Here is a 17086-nt window from a genome sequence, read left to right on the forward strand (position 1 = left end):
TATGCTCACATAATTTATGCTGCTCATCTGAGCCAGGGTGGAGAATTTATACAGTTGGGACAACCCAAGAGCTGCTGGATCCAATCTCCCCACCCCAGCAGGTTGTTTCGATTGTACCATAAATGTTGCAAATTGTTGCCTATGTTTTTGTTTCTCCACCTCAATCCTAAACATGGAAGTAAGTCACTGTGACTTAAACTGGATTTAATTCCATTTATTCTGGACCTTTCTGAGATACTGATATGAGATATTACAAATAATGAAGAGTGTGAACCAAATCAAGTTAGAGAAAATATGTATTCATTCACACATAAAATTTATAGGCTGCACTGTAACCATGGTTCTCTAGCTAGCTCAACACAAAATTACAGTAAAACAAAATATAACCAATAAAACACCAGAATATTGAAAAATATACTTATTATTTGTTTGTTTGTTTTTAAAAGAAGTGTTCAAACAAGACCTGCATAATTTAAATAAGCTTACCATGATCAGAAAGCAGAATAATGTTAATGCAATTGTGGAGGTTCATCTGCTTAAGTCCATCCATCAGTAGCCCAACTATGCTGTCTACTCTCTGTAATGCAAGAATGACCTGCAAGGGGGGGGGGAGAGGCAAAACCAATGATAACTTAACATGTAAATAAATGTTAACGGCGATTAATATTTTCAATATTTCAACAAGTTACTCACATAGAAAAAACTTTTCTCTCTAGGCCTGCAGCCTGACATACATACACAGAAACAAATGGAAATCTAGACTGGTATTTTGGAAAGCATCACAAATAGAGTTAGAAGAAAGATGTGTCTTATTTTTTTATATTTAATGGCTTAAATTAAGAGGTTGTCAGTTACATGTACTACACCATGGCCCGGTTAATGCATAATGCTAAGCCAAACCATGGTTTACAGCACAATCCTAACCATGTCTTCTCAGAAGCACGTTTCGTTGAATTCACTGGGGCTTACTCCCAGGTAAGAGAGGTGCAGATTGCAGGCTTAGTCTGGGGTAGCACAGCAGCAGAAGGACCAGAGAAATTCACACTGTGCCATGGTTTAGCTGAGCATTAGGTGTGAACTGGGAAATGTTGTTATTAAAATGCTGCTGTACATATAAGCTTCCAACAAATCTCTTTATATATAAAAAAAATCACATCCCTGAGCAATTACAGAACTTAACATTAAAACCAAAAGTAAAATTATATGAAGTTACTTACTTCACTGCTAACTGGTCCATATCTGTGGCCTGAGGAATCAGGTTCTTCTAAATACAGAGTGTAAAGGTGTGGTCTATATCAAACAGCACCAACATTTTAATATTTTACATATAAATTCAGAGAGAAGCGTGGAAATATTTAGATTCAATATTATTTATGAGAAATAAGTGTGCACCAAGAACAAGAAAGGGTCTTGCAACACCATTACAGAATAGCTGAATATCCTAGCTTACATATATTAGAGAACAGGTGTGCCACACCAGCTAAGAGAACAGAATGAGTTAGGAATCAAGAAATCTCCCGTTTGAATCTCGCCTCTGCCATAAACTCATTAGGTGGCCTTAGGCAAGCCATTCTCCCTCACCCTTAGCCATGCCTCCCCAGAAGAGAGACAGGAAGAATAACAAGGACTGAGAATGCACTCCTAATCCTGCTACTGTCTGGCAGGTTTAATGGAGCAGTGGGGGCCCCACCACATTCACATCCTTGCTAAGTATGGAAGGTGAAAGGGGGAAGAGAAATTGCTCCAGCAGTTGGGAGATGGTACATTGATCAGCCCTGGATCCGTGGCAATGCCATCACACGATGGCAACAGGGCTGGCTTGGAAGCAAAACAAACCCTCAGCTGGCTCAGCCCCTCCCTAGAGTTCTCTGCTGGTTGCCATTGCCAGGAAACTCACTAGAAGCACTTCCTGCTGCTCTTGTATTTGGCAGGCAGAATGGGGAACTCTGCACACAGGTGGAACACAGGGCTGGGCAGAGGGACATGTAATCCAACCCCAGCCCGGTGCAAATGGGGGTTAGATTGCTCTGCCACTTAAGCGGGTTAAGATTGTAACTAGATAATGCATGAAAAGTACTTGAAAACCCTTCAAAATGCGTGAGAAGTACTTTGGAACCCTTGAAAGTGCTACACAAATGATGACGTGGCATATATATATATATATATATATGCTTTCGTAGATTTTCACGGGTACAGGAATGCAGGTTTTGGTGTCTTCGGGTGTCTTCCCGTGTAAGAGTCGGGGTGTCTGTGCGACGTTTCGACGAGGTCTCACTCGTCATCTTCAGGCTGGTGCTTTCGGCTTCTTGTTACTGGAACAGAGCAGAGTCTGGTGTTTGAGTTCCTATAAATACTGTTGAGGGGTGTGGTGTATAGCCTCCAACGTTCTGGGCAGAGAGGAAGTTCCTAGATTAGTGTGCCTTTTCTTCTTTTGTTCCTTATATATATATGCAGGTTTTGGTGTCTTCGGGTGTCTTCCCGTGTAAGAGTCGGGGTGTCTGTGCGACGTTTCGACGAGGTCTCACTCGTCATCTTCATATATATATATATATATATAGGCATGAAAGCTTTTTTCTCCATGAAAGCCTGTGCTGCAATAAATATGTAGGGCTTTATGGTGCCACAAGACCTTTCATCGCTTTTTCTGCAACAGCTTAAAATAACTATGGCTCTGGAAACTGTTTGTTGTTCACTGAAGCAAAAACAACAAAACCTGTGGTTCAATGTGGTTCAAGCAGATGTACATATGGCGGCAGCCTAAGACCACAATCCATGCAAAGTCAAGCACACATGAATCCTACTAATTTCAGTGGGAAAGTGAAATGTGTACTCAAGTATCTGCCATTGAAAATTAAAGGGGATTAAGTGCTGATCATGCTGTAACAAATGTACTTTGCTGCAAGACCCTATTTTTTCACATGTACCTTCTTCAGATGCTGCATCAGTACAGTCTTACTATGGAAGCTCATGCCACAACTAATGTGTTACACTTTAATGTACCGCCACACTGTATATTGCTACCACAGCTACACATCTGGAGTTATAAACTGAATACATATCTTACAGGGAGATGGAAACAGGCGTAACTTGGTGGTCTTGCTAAAATGCACAGAATTATGCAGTGATGGATGTCCCAAAGATCCTACAAGCAGAATTCTGCCCAAGGGATGCTTCTGCTGGTAGATGAAGGAATGGATTCCATCATTTCTCCTTCTGCTGTGTTTCCCCTTGGCCTTGGAAATCCACTCCAGAGGACCAGGGGAACCCTCCAAAACAATGAGGGAGGTGGCAAGAAGGATGGTGGAGAAAAAGGGGAAGCAGCAAAAATTTCTTCCTTCCCACTTCTGCCAGCAGGAGTCTCCGCAGGGTCAAATATTGTTCTGTTTGTGAAAGAGCCCAGTCTGGATCCAAGGCAAATAGCATTCAAGTTAATCATTGTCCTGGTTTTCTAACAGTCCTAAGCACAAGTATAGCTTTGAAATGTCATGCTTACCTTTCCTCTTCTGGTAACTGTAGCCATTTCAGAAAAGTCATTACTCTTTCTCCATATGGCACTGACCTAAATAATAAAACAAAACAAAACAAAACAAAACAAAAAGACTTCAGCTCCAAAACACGGTGACCAGGTATTACCCATTAAATCTGTACAGGTGGATTCTGTTGTCCTCAGACCATTTTTTTATGTTTGTGTATCTGCACTGAAGTACCTGCTTTATTTATTAGTATTTAAAGGTAAAGGTAAAGGTACCCCTGACTGTTAGGTCCAGTCGCAGACGACTCCGGGGTTGTGGTGCTCTTCTCACTCTATAGGCTGAGGGAGCTGGCGTTTGACCGCAGACAGCTTCCAGGTCATGTGGCCAGCATGACTAAGCTGCTTCTGGTGAACCAGAGCAGTGCACGGAAACGCCGTTTACCTTCCCACCGGAGCGGTACCTATTTATCTACTTGCACTTTGATGTGCTTTCAAACTGCTAGGTTGGCAGGAGCTGGGAGCGAACAACGGGAGCTCGAACCGCCAACCTTCTGATCGGCAAGCCCTAGGCTCTGTGGTTTAGACCACAGCGCCACCTGCGTCCCTTTGTATTTGCTTTGTATTAATTCATTTGGTCTGGGATTCATTGGTGGGGATGATGAAGAGAGGAAGTGAAGATGGCTGAGTTGCAGTTCTAAAGAAAAAGATGGGTAGAAGCCAAGTGAAAGGCCATTTCTGTGGAAGATAGACATGGATGAGACATAAATCAAGGAGGGATTGGTTGAGCCTGCCTTGTTAAAGCAAAAGAAAAACAAATGACTATTTGATGAATTGAGGAATATGTTCTTCTTATTGTGATATTGGTAGAATAAACAAGATGTGCTGTTTCAAAACTTTTTTAAAATTCTAGGTTTTTTGTATTTGTTGTTCGTCAACTTAGAGACTCACCCATTGTATACTTTATAGATGTCTGGAAAACTTCCATTAACGGCGACATCTGAACCAGGCCAGAAGAATGTGGCAGATTTTAGTCCTTGATACATAGCTGTCAACCAGATCTGTATGAAAGGATAGACAATTGCTATTCATTAAGTCTTTCTAATGATGAATTTCATGAACTGTATTTTAAAGCTATTTATAGTAACATGGAGAGATACGTTTTACCAGGTCAGGTCAGGTCAGTGACCCATGTGGCTCAGTGTTGTCTACTTTTACTTGCAGTGAGTTCAGATGTTCAAAGGTCTCCTGCTCCCTCAAAGCCCTCTGCACTGTTTCTCCCTTGCTGTCCTGTATACTTAAAACTGCCTCCTGGAATGCCTGTGTGATGCCGCCTCCCTTACTTCCTCTAGATCATTCCCCAAAGACCAACCTTTTCTATGAAGCTGTTGGCTCAACTGTCTAGTTCCTATGCTCTTCTCTAATGGAGCCTACGGCCATCCACACATTTCCAGCTTAAAACACAGCTAAGTTGTTCTTTCTCTCAAATCAGATCAATTGATGTGTGGGTGTTGGGGAACTATATAAAAAAAGCTGTCTGTTATAATAAACAACGGGATAGAGATGGGGTGGTATTCAACTAAGTTTGACTCAGAGTAGACACACTGAAATTAATGGACCTAATGGATTGCAGCTAACGTCCTTTCTACACCACTTGCCAAAGCAGCAGTGGGAATGGACTGACCGCAGAATAAACAGGACTGTGTACACAGCCTCTAACTAAGCTTAAGCATGTGAAACTGAAACAGCTGCACCAATAAGGAATCAATAAACTTCTAGTCTTTACCTTCAAACCCTCCATGGCCTTGGTCTCTTATACCTTTACTGACACATCCTTTCCTTTTGACAGTCAGTTATCCATTCTATCATCTGTTCCCTGAAATGATTCTGCCCTTACTGCTTTGCTGTCCGTCTGGAACTGCTTCACAAGGCACCTTTATGCAAACACCTTCCTTAATTTCCTTCAAACCCACCTTCAACCACAGTTCCAAAGATTAAATGTAATTAATACAAACATGTGTAATTGAAATAACTGGATAGTTCAATCCTGACTTCAGTTCCCTCCCCCCATCTCTTTTGTCTGTTTCTCTTGCCCTGAATTTCAGACTGTAAGCTCCTTGGGGGCAGGGACCTGTCCTCTTGTGCTCTGAAAAGTGCCATGCACACTGATGACGCTATATAAATATAGCAATAGTATAAATACATATTCAGTTAGAATAGGTTCCTTTTAAAAAAAAAGATAAATAAAAGCAAAAGATACTTAAATTTTCAATTCTTTCATGGGTTGTTAGGATATACTATATATTATATTGGCATATAACTTTTGGCAGAAAGGGCAGGATATGAAAGAAGTAAAATATAATATAATTAGCACTTACTGGCTGTCCTTGGTACCACTGTGGATTAAACTTCTCTACGTTTCTGAGAGTGAAGATAGCATTTCTCTTTGGGTCGTACATTTTATTATCCACTAGACCATGGGATTCTGGGTATAAGCCCTGAAAAATAAGATTGATTCATTGCATATGTATCAACATTGCTTCTGCTTCCAACCATCTGGGGACAAGGGACTGTATTTGAGCAATAACACTTGCAGGTCCAACCAACTTGACATATTGCTTATCTTTACCAATCTCCCCCTATAATGTACAGCCCCACCAGAGTTTGGGGTGCTTGTAGGCCATACTCTCCATTCACATAGGACAACAAATTAGTAGGACACACCTCTTAACAAGTGTGGGAAGATTAACAAAGAGGCAGTGTTAATTTGAAAGGCAAGAGAGACAGAACAAGAAAGAGGGTAAAGAAAGGCTGGGATGGGAATGGTATTTCAATTAGCATCATGGACTCAAGGGGTGGGGAGAAGATATGAAAAGGGATGGACTGCTTTCATATTTTTAAGTCACTGAGTTTTTGGCAAACAAAAGGTTAAAATATACTTTTAAAAAACTAGCCAAAAGATATCACATTACACACATGTATAATGTTAGAAACGTAAGTGCTTCACCAGATTTTGTCTAAGGGCTCCTCCAGCAAACCTCTTTATTGGAGCGTTCATCCCAATTTGCTTGCATGAAGCTTAGGTGGTGGTTAGCTTTGTCCAGTCCCGATTGAGCATTTGAGCTGCTTTATTTATGGGCAGTTATATGGAAATGAACATTCATCTCGCATTCCTCCTAATTTGGTTGGGAGGGGGTTTACACACCTTCCTGTTAATTGTTTATTCACCCCATCACTTTCCAAACCACAAAATCTGTGGTTGATTTTAAGTGGATTCATTGCACTAGAATTACAGAGTACTTTAATCCACTTTAATTGTGCAAATATAAAGCTCTGGTATGTGACTGAATCTCTTCCACAAAGTACTGACAGTCACAAGGCACCCTAAATGGTTATGAGTCTCTAAAGGGTAGTCAAAATGGTGATTCCAAGATGTTGATAAGACTCCAATTCCCTGCTACCATGGCTCTCAACATACAGATGTTCAGGCTTGGGATTTATAGTCTTACTTAGGGGTAATTGCTAGTATCCAGGTGATAAAAAGATGATAACAAGGCTTAATTTGCTTTTTTCAGGACACTGATCTAATGTTTTACTTAAGAAATGGCATTGACTGAGGAATCTGAATTTGAGGGAAGCAGTTGCCAAGCACTTCCTGAGACTGTGAGAATGGCTAGTTACCAGCAAAAGGATAATGAGATTCACTAACTACCCCTTTTAGTCTCTGTCAGCTATCATGCACAAAGCAACATGAAAGCTCTGCCTTAGGCAAGCATCTAATTACTTCCTCCTCCGCCCCTGCCCACCTCTCTGAACTGGTGTTGCCTCTTTGGTATTAGCATCTAGGCATTTCACAGGTACACATTTGCATTATGCATTTTCTGCAGTTATCCTTCTGTTTCCCACAAGAATCCTTACACTATTAACAAGCAATGGAACTTGAGAGCCAAAATTCTCTTAATACGTGCTGACTGCAATATTGTACAATTTTGCGTACTCTCTTACTAATGAACTGAAAATGAAATAGTATAGAATGAAATCCACTTTCTTCCTCCTAGGGTGTGTGTGTGGGTATGTGGGTGTGTGTGGTGTGTAGGAATCCCAAGATGCTCTTACCGTGACAATGCTGTAATGATTGGGAAATGTTTTTGATGGATACACTGGTCTCATGCCATGAGCATATGTTCCACATTTTCCTTTTGTAGGAAGCAAAATAAAATTAGAATTGTCTAACAATGCCACATTGACAGATAATATATTTTTTCATACAAATACTTTACAAAGTGCTATAAGAATATGACAAAATTGTCAATTGCACCAAAGGTCATTTCCTCAGCTGCATTTACAGATTGGTAGCTGGTTGGAGCACAACTGGCTTGCAGTGACAGCGAGTGGCAACTATATTCACATAAACTGTCTGGGGAGCCATGGGGAGTTCCTCCCAGACAACCACAACCATATAGCAATTTGTTGCTGTATAGCAAATCGCTACCACATAGCAATATGAATGCGTCAACTGACCCTCATAAACATAAAGAGAGTAAACATAGGAACTTTTGACGCTAACAGTTTTCCACTTTAGAGTCCTGCCTCTTGTGGTTTTCAGTTTATGACCACCCTACATTGCTGGATCAATAAACTAAATCTTTAGAAATCTACAGAGACAGTCTTTGGTTTCTAGTGCTAACTTAAAAAGAAAACAAATAATCTCCAGAACTTATACTTCCATAAACACATTCTAAAGAATGCCCTTCTCATCTCATTTCTTAAAGTAACATGCCATTCATTACCACTCTGAAATGGGTAATGGTGATCAAATGAAAGATACCTTGACAGGAGTCCTTCTGGGCTTTTATTAGGCCCCATGACCTTATTCCTTCACTCCTCATCCTCTTTTCACACTATGGGCTTATCAGGTTAAGGAGCAGTAGTGGATGGCAGAGCAGGGTGATGGCACTTGCCTGACCTTCCAGCAGAGGAATCAATGCCACCAGCTCCTGCTGGTGTGTTTGCATGTGCTGGCCTCACCACAGCCTTGTACCTGCCTGTGTTTATGTGACAGCTGTAGCTAATAAACATAGCAAAAGAAAGTTGTTCTAGAAACTGGTTTGTGTGCATGTGTTTGTACCTGTTCCCTGTTCTGATTAGCAAGCTAATTCAACATAAATGCTTACATTATTGTAAAATTAGAAATACTGTGCTGTTGCCAAAACATGTCCACTAGGCACTTGTCTCTCACTCACTTTACAACTTTTTAGATATCTAAACATTTAAACAAAGAACTGCCACGGAATTACTATGTTGCTAAGTTACAGGCTAATTCTGCCCCCTGAATTTTTATATAGTCAATCAATGCTCCATTGTTTTCTCAGTATGCTGCATACCACAGCATAGACTTTGCTCTTGCAGTGCTACACACCAGTATGCATAATGGATTTGATCTAGAGATATGCAAGCACAAGTATAATGATGTGATGGAGCTTTCACGCACAATGGGGCTTTCCATCTCCCCACTGCAACTCTCTATAACACACACACACCGCAAAACAAAAAACCCACTGCTCCTGATGAGATAGGACACAGGCACTAAAGCAGGGTGGACAGATAGAGGGGAACAGGAAGAGAAGTCAACAGGAACAATTTAGGTGAGCAAAACTGCCTTCTGTTTACATACAGGACTTTCTGGACTAAAATCATAGGCTTTACCTATAACAGCTTTAAAACAAGCTTGTTTGGTTCACTTCAATATGGCAGAATATGACCCACTGGAGGTCAGGGATGGCAGTGGTTTCCACCAATTAGTCTTCCCCTCTTGCTACCTCCTTTGTATTCTGGTGATTCCCAGCCACCCTTCTGGAGCAGATTTACAGGAGGTACAGGGGGCTATAGGGAAAAGCAGGGGTTGTCTTGTCTCTCTCCCCCCCCCCCAACTCTCCCAGTTTGAAATTCAAATAAATAAACCATGTGTTGGGCATTTGTTGTGTGAGTTGCTGCTTTGTTTTTTTTTTTAAAAAAAATCAAGTCAACTGAAATTCTTGCTGACTATATTCTATTTTTAACATTCTTCTGCCCTCATCCCCAATACTAACTCCTTAAGAGTCCAAGAGTCTTGTCTCGCCAAATTTTTCCATGTTTTGAACTGTGGTCACTTCCAAAATGATCGCTGTCCAGCCACAGTAACGGTTGTCTAATCATGCCTGCCCTTCATAGAACCCAGACTTGGCTTCATCAAAGTCTCTCTTGTCTTTTGACTCATCAGCCGCTATAAAACTGCCACCCTCATTTGGGTCAAAATGAGTTTACGGGAAGTGTGAGAAGCTCATGAGGGCAGACAACATGTTCAAGGGGAAAGTACTGTTTAGATTTATTATTACATTCTTAATAGATCAACATGCTGTGGCTCAGACAGAGAAGCTACTCACGTAATTTGTTAATAACAGGAAGAAGTCTACCCCATGTGTGCAAATACTCAGCTCTGAATCCATCCAAGGAAAACAACAACAGTGGAGGTTTTGAAAACCTGAGCAATTAGAAATGAGACAGTTAAAGGCAAGAATTTATTAGCTGTTCACTCTTTCTCCAAGTACTCTTTACGCCCCTTTGGGAGCTCTCCCCCATGTGCTCATAAAGAAGAGAGTGAGACCACACCCAATGACCCCACACATGCCATCAAGTCACTGCTGTCTACAGATTAAAGGGAAAGTCTGAAGAGGGGAGCCACTCTATATGCGTATGCTTCCCTGTGATCCAGGATCCTTTGAAAGGCCAGCAGAGACACAAAGGTGAGGGCAGGAGCCAGCAACCCTCAGTCACCTGTTTCACAATTTGTTTGACACCTGAATAGGGTTAACAGGCACCAATCTCACCAATTCTAATTTTTAAAAGCCACACATTTAGATAAATTCAAGCTATACTTCCAAACCCTTTTGCATTGTGTGAAAAGACTGAACATCTAGACCACGGGTAGGTAAACTAAGGCTCGGGGGCCGGATCCAGCCCAATTGCCTTCTAAATCCAGCCTGCGGACAGTCCAGGGATCAGCATGTTTTTACATGAGTAGAATGTGTCCTTTTATTTAAAATGCATTTCTGGGTTATTTGTAGAACATAGGAATTTATTTTTGTTTTGTTTTTCAAAATATAGTCCAGCCCCCCCCCCCAAGGTCTGAGGGACAGTGGACCGGCCCCCTGCTGAAAAAGTCTGCTGACCCCTTATCTAAACAAAAGAGCGCTGTATACGTAGCAAGGAGCATAATGACATATGCTACAAAAAATGTTGCCGGGAGCCTAGCCAAAGGCAACTCTAGTGCAATAAATATGCTGGAAAGTTCATTTATCTCCTTGGTAACTACAATGAGTCCTTTCCATTTATTTGCTTCATAAAGTTAGTTTCCACATTTTAGAAAGAATGGTACCCACACGGGACAGAAGTCAAATAAATATAGAACAATAACATATTGTTAATTATAATTTAATAAATATATCCAAATATCATATAATGCAGTGGAAATGATATGTAAAAGCATATAATTTAAACTAGGGTTATCATTATAAGTAATAAATATTGCAAGTACTAACTAGTAAAAAAAATACATTCATACAGAAATCAGTCCCTGTAAAACCTTAATATTACAATACAATCACATTTATGGAGGGACAGCGAGGAGTGGTGATGGGGAATGGCATTCCTAAAGGGTTGTCATTAAAGAAAATGGTAATCACTTGATGTTTATATAAGAGATGCTGTAATGAGCTCAGACTGGAGCCTGAAAGATTTAGGAAAAATGTCTGGGAAACCTGCGGAACTGGTTGGGCACTGGTTAAGCAAATTAATTAAAAGAATCTCGATCACTGGGTATCTGTAAGAACAGGATGCAAAAATAAGAGATTGCATTAGTTTTGATGGACTTTACATATTTAGCTAAAATAGTTGGGTGATCTTTTAAGTTTACCTAGGTATTCACTCTATACCAAAGTTCCCTTTATTGGAGAGGAGCATTTAATAAGACAGAGATGCTTCAGGCAGGTTTTCTGCTGCTAGCAGTGGATTTGGCTTGATGACCTACCTCTCTAAGTCAAATGTAGTGATGAAATGTACCAACGTTTTCTGAAGAAAGTGTGAAAGGAGTTCTGTACTTTTCTTATGAGCGGATGTATCATCTGAGCTTCACCAAATCTGTTCTAAAGCTGTCATCTCAAAAAAATGGGCACAAAACACAAACCAAGGCTGAGAGAATATCCTTGGGATTGGGGTTAAGTACCCAGAATTCTCATATTTCTATAAGAATGTTTTCAGCAGGCAGCTGATTGTCTTCTGTTTAGTTTTTAGCCATCATTCCTTTTCTCTTTTGCAAGTTGGATAGCACCTCCACACACATGCTCTTTGTTCCATACTAGAGTTTATTTTATAGTCAATGAAACATCTAAATAGCAGCAGATTTTATCATGGTAAGGCTGCTCTCTGAAGCACATTTGGTGGGAAGTAAGATTCATCAATGGCTACTAGCCATGATGTCTATGGGGCCAGAAGTGGAGTGTCTTGAATACTAGCTGCTGGGAATCACAAATGGGGAGGGAGGACTGGGCGTATGTCCTTCTTAAGGACAACCCAAAGACACCTGGTTGGCCACTGGGAGAAAAGGAGGCTGGATAAGATGGTCCTTTGTTCTGATCAGCAAGGTTCTTTTAATGTGCCACTGAAATTAGTAGGACTTCTGAGGAAAATGGCTAAGTGTTAGTTTACACACTCTCTCTCTCTCTATATATATATATATATAAAATCTTTTTTAGTTATATTCCTCAGGCAGCATAAGAGCTTCAAATCAATGCTTAGTGCCAAATTTTTAACTGAATGAAATGTCTAGCCAATTTAAAATAACAGGTTGGGAAGTAACTTGTTTCTTTTTGCAAATTGCCTTCTGGTTTGGCATTGGCAAGAAAAACCTCAGGTTAAATATAGTACGCTGCTCATCCAAACTGTTTCCCTTTGGTCATATGTCAATCAGTTTGCCTCATATAAGTGACTGTTATGTCCAAGAAGAAGATTGATAGCTTTGCCTTGTTTACAATGTTCACAAACATTGAGAATGCATCCAGACAAAACACCAGGATTCTCCATTCCAGAAAAAGAGGCAAAGCAAAACTCCAGTCAAGTCTTATCAAATTGCACTACCTTGCTCCACAAGATGACAATGATTTTTCCAACACTGAGTGGACTTGGGTTAGCTGCTGTCACTGGGAACATGCATGCCCCTGCCACCAGACTTGTAAATAGGAGATGCACTCCAGGAAATACATTTGATGGCTGAAAAACACTAGCCTTGGCAACTCTGAAAATTAGCAACTGTGAGGATATGTGATTGCTTTTAAATGTTCTTAGATATTCTAAATATTTTTAAATATTTTTAGATATTTTAAAAATTGTTTTGAAATATTTCATTTGGTCTTTAAATTGTTTTAAATTTATTTTGTTTTGCTTTAAATTGTATTGTTATGACTTTTTTATGTTTGCCACCCTGGGCTCATTTGGGATGAAGAGTGGGACGGGAATTCATTGAATATTTATTTTAACTGGCTATAGCATTTAAACTGGCCCACATCATATGCCTAGAAGGGCAAAACACCTCCAAATGTGATACTGTTTCCTTCTCGGCTGCTCTTTGATTCTCAGTCGGTAAGATCCAGTCCAAGTTATATATATTCAGCAACAATCCTATATGCACTTACTTGGGCATAAGTCCCCTTGAACAAAGTGAGACTTGCCCCACTAGAATTCCAACTGGAATCCATGGGATTAATGTGCTTAACTTTAGCTGGGTCTCTCCCACTAACATTTGTGTTGATGCTTGTGGGAGCAATGACTAATTCTAGTTGGAGCACCAAAAGTCTGAATACAACCAGTCTGGGCCAAGCCTTATGATGAACAGCTCAATCCTTATAATCTCATTAAAAACCTTTGGAAAACTGGGAAAGGATCAGTCTGGAAGAATGGTTTAAAGCATAGGTGGCAGTTCATTAATGGCTGTTCAGATGTCCAACTCCCATCAGCCTCAGTGAACATGAATCTGGGCCAGGAAATGAACAGGGAGCCAATGCCAAGGGTAATATATATGAAGAGAGAAACTTATGTCAGGAAGGATGGCAGGGATGAAAGAATGTGACACCTTCAGATGTTGCTGCACAACTGCTACAGAAAGATTTACAGTGCCACAACACCCTCTCTTTTTTAGAAAGATGCAAAAGATATACAGATTCTTACCCTTCTGGGCACTGGGGTTCATTTAAGTCCTCACATTTTTCTTCAAGCCAGCTTGTCCTTCCTTATTTTCAAAAAGAAGGATATCAGTATATTATTCAATTGTTAGTAGCATTCTATTACGTGAAAGGGGAAAACTGACTTGATATGCAAGTATGGGAAGTTAAAAGCAATGCATTTCCTGACATTGAAACCCATCAACATGGTCATTTAATGCATTCTTTAAAAAAAAGAAGTAGGAGTACAACTTCTAGGAATTCATTCTAAGATATAGGTTGGGAGCCAAAGAACTGAGGGATTGGGTCTTCTGTTTCTTGAAGAAGCTGCCAGTTGCAGATGGTATGTTGCCCTCCCCCAACTCAGCTACCCTCTGGTCCATCACATTGCTGTTGCTTATCTGGAGGTTGACAGGAAGGGCCAAGCAACAGGGAGCTTGGCATGGCACAAATGCACCAGCAGGAATGTCAGATTGGTTCTGCAGGTGTGTTTGTACTGCACTGACCTCACCACTATCTTCCACTCTATCTCCTAGTAAGTAGCAGAGATGTGCTCAACTGGAGGTCAGGAGAAGTGGTGGTGTCCCATCTGCTACTGAAGCTGTCCCCATACCCCATAAAAAGTGCCCCCCCAAAGGAGTTTAAAGCAATTTAAGATATATAATGGGATCCGCAGTTCTTTTTTTTTGAAAAAAAGTTTTAAAACAAAAATAATAATCGTGTGGGAGTGTGCACCTAAACTACATCTTGTATCTCAACCCTAAATACTTATAATAGCAGCAATTAAGAAAAGGTCATTTTGAATACTGACAGCATTTCTTTTTAACCCCCCTCCCCTGAGATAATAAACTGTAATCTTCAAAGTGCTTATTCCAGCATAGCTGGCATGATGGCTGCTGCTTCCCTTATTATTATTATTATTATTATTATTATTATTATTATTATTATTATTATTAGCTATAGGAGCAGTCTTGGGACTGCTGCACCTTCAAACTCTGCTGCTCAAGCTATTTTTCTCTTAGCCCAATGCAGCTACTGCTGGTGAGTCAGACCATGAAAAGTGGCTGAAACAATGAAACACATGACAGAAGGGTAGGGATGATGGAAAGTTCATCTGCCGCCACCCATACTCCTCATTTGAGGCGAAAATCAAATGCTTCATCAAAAGTCCCTGTTCTATATGTGAATGGCGGAGACCTGTGAGTGACAAAATTATTTGGTTGGCCCCATTACATCTAGTCTGGTCCTGGTGGGGAGAAGGGAGTCAAGATTAAAAGGATTCTTCAGCTACACTTAATTGGTGGGATTGTGATTCTTGAGTGGCAGCCTCCAATGCCAAATAGCAAACCCATTTTTGAAGGAGAGAAGACAAAACCCAACAGAATGTGCCCAAATCCTTTGGGCAATTCCTAAGATTGCCAGAATGTTGTTGTGGAGTCTGTGGCAGCCCTAGATCAGGAAGAACCAGAATAGACTCCAGATGGAACCTGCCTGAATCTCCTGAATATTGGGCATAATCTGCCACACTTACTTATTGTTTTTCAAGCACAGGCTACCTGACATAAGAGTTGTTGTTGTTTCCCCCCATAAAGTGTCTACGTGCTTGACAACTGCAAGTATGGCAACAGTAGCCCTTTGGATCTCAGCCAAGGATAGGTTTCCTTAGATTTTTCAAATCAAAGCAGCTATCAGTACTTTGACCAAGTAGAGCAAATAACCCAGTCCAATACTTCCCCCTTTCACAGCTTTTAACCAGTCAGCGATAAAACAAACATAATATTTTACCTTCACACACTGAGTAATAATTGACACAGCAGTTGTTATTTTTCACACAGTCTTCTGAACAGGAGCAGAGGTACTCTGGCCGGTTCTTCTCCCCACACCGAAATTTGGTACAGTTCCATATATGAGCTGCAAAATGCATGGAACCCACCCCACTTTTAGTTAATTATGGCTGAACTGGGTATTGCGTAGAAGGATATCTGAATGCAATTATATGGGTACAAATCAAAGGAGGCATCGTTTCTTTACTGGCACTTTTGTAGATGTTGCCTTTATAAAAGCTAGTCATTTTAATATCTTCTCCGTATGTCTAACTCCAGGTTTGGGGGTTGTTGGCAAGGTGCCCCCTATGGAAACCTCCATGTCTATGACCCCCCCCAATCCCTAGCAGCCTTAACTAGCAGATGGGGGCCTGGGTACAAAGTAGTAGAAGTCACCACCTCTGCTACCATTGGTGGACAACCAACACCAAAAGAAGAGTGCCACCTTCTATGGTATTCTGAATCCTGCAGCCTGTTTAATTTGTTTTCATTTGACTTCCAGCCCCCCACTGACTATCAGGAAAGAAAGAAAACAATATGGGGCTGCGGAACCCAGAGTAGTACAAGGCAACCATGCTTTTCTTCCATTGCCAGCACAGGCAGCTCACAGTAGCACAGACAGCAGCTCCTCCCCACTCATCATCTTCTCCACTCCTTGCCCAGAAGATGCTTCCTCTTTGCCTATCCACCTTGCAGCTTAGAAGAGCCACTGCCTGCATTCCTCTGGGGAAGATGGGGATGGCAGAACTATCAGCAGGAAGCAACTGTGCTGTAGAACAACTCATGTTACTTTGAGCAGGCAGGCAGCTACAGTGGAAGCAGTCAACAGAGAAGCACCACTCTTTGCACTACTCTGGGCTCCCCGGAGCCCTACTTCTTTTACTTGTTCCCAGCACTCAATGGAGCACCAAGAAGGAGAAAAACGAAGAGTCCCAGAATGGTGCAGCTGACTCCTGCAGAGGAGTGCCAGGGGCTGCTATTTTAGTTCTCCACAATGCCCCTGACATTGCATCACTGTAATTCCTGGATTAGCAGAGTGATGCTTCAAAAAAAAAGAAAGAAACAAAGAGGAGCTCTGGAACAGGAAAATCATTGTGGCTTTGGCGTTTCCTATGCCAGGCCTGATATCCATACAATTCTAAATTCCTGAAACATGACAGAAAAAAAGTGTTAAACTGCCTTGATGGTTTAGCTCCCTTTCAAGTCAGGATACAACTTCTTATTCATGCTGAGAACAAAACCACTACACCTTGCTGATCTGGCATCAGTCTGAATTATCAGTAAAAAATAATAATAATAATTAAATTTGGATTAGTTTTCATGAATCCTCACCGACTTTCACACAACTGCTAGGTGAAACTTAGCAAAGTAGTCATGACCCATAGGTTTTCATGGTGGAAGGAAGGCATGACATTAACAGGATACAGTGGTACCTCGGTTTACAAACTTAATCCATTCCGGAAGTCTGTTCTTAAACTGAAACCATTCTCAAACTGAGACATGCTTTCCCTAATGAGGCTTCCCGCTGCCGGTGCCCTTCCACC

At 41.0% G+C, this 17086-nt stretch overlaps 1 protein-coding gene across 1 annotated transcript in view; it reads right to left on the reverse strand.

The window, feature by feature from the left end:
• ENPP1 (ectonucleotide pyrophosphatase/phosphodiesterase 1) overlaps nt 1–17086 on the reverse strand; it is a 48151-nt gene that overhangs the window by 13061 nt on the left and 18004 nt on the right. The window contains exons 4-12 of the mRNA XM_082216075.1: nt 15505–15630; nt 13727–13787; nt 9892–9989; nt 7586–7665; nt 5848–5967; nt 4421–4530; nt 3494–3559; nt 1218–1290; nt 487–595 (exon numbers count right to left, since the gene is read on the reverse strand). Coding sequence (XP_082072201.1) covers nt 487–595; nt 1218–1290; nt 3494–3559; nt 4421–4530; nt 5848–5967; nt 7586–7665; nt 9892–9989; nt 13727–13787; nt 15505–15630 — 843 coding nt within the window. The remainder of the gene's footprint in view (nt 1–486; nt 596–1217; nt 1291–3493; nt 3560–4420; nt 4531–5847; nt 5968–7585; nt 7666–9891; nt 9990–13726; nt 13788–15504; nt 15631–17086) is intronic.

Source organism: Podarcis vaucheri (genome assembly GCF_965113315.1).
Source record: "Podarcis vaucheri genome assembly, chromosome: 3".
Taxonomy (NCBI): domain Eukaryota; kingdom Metazoa; phylum Chordata; class Lepidosauria; order Squamata; family Lacertidae; genus Podarcis; species Podarcis vaucheri.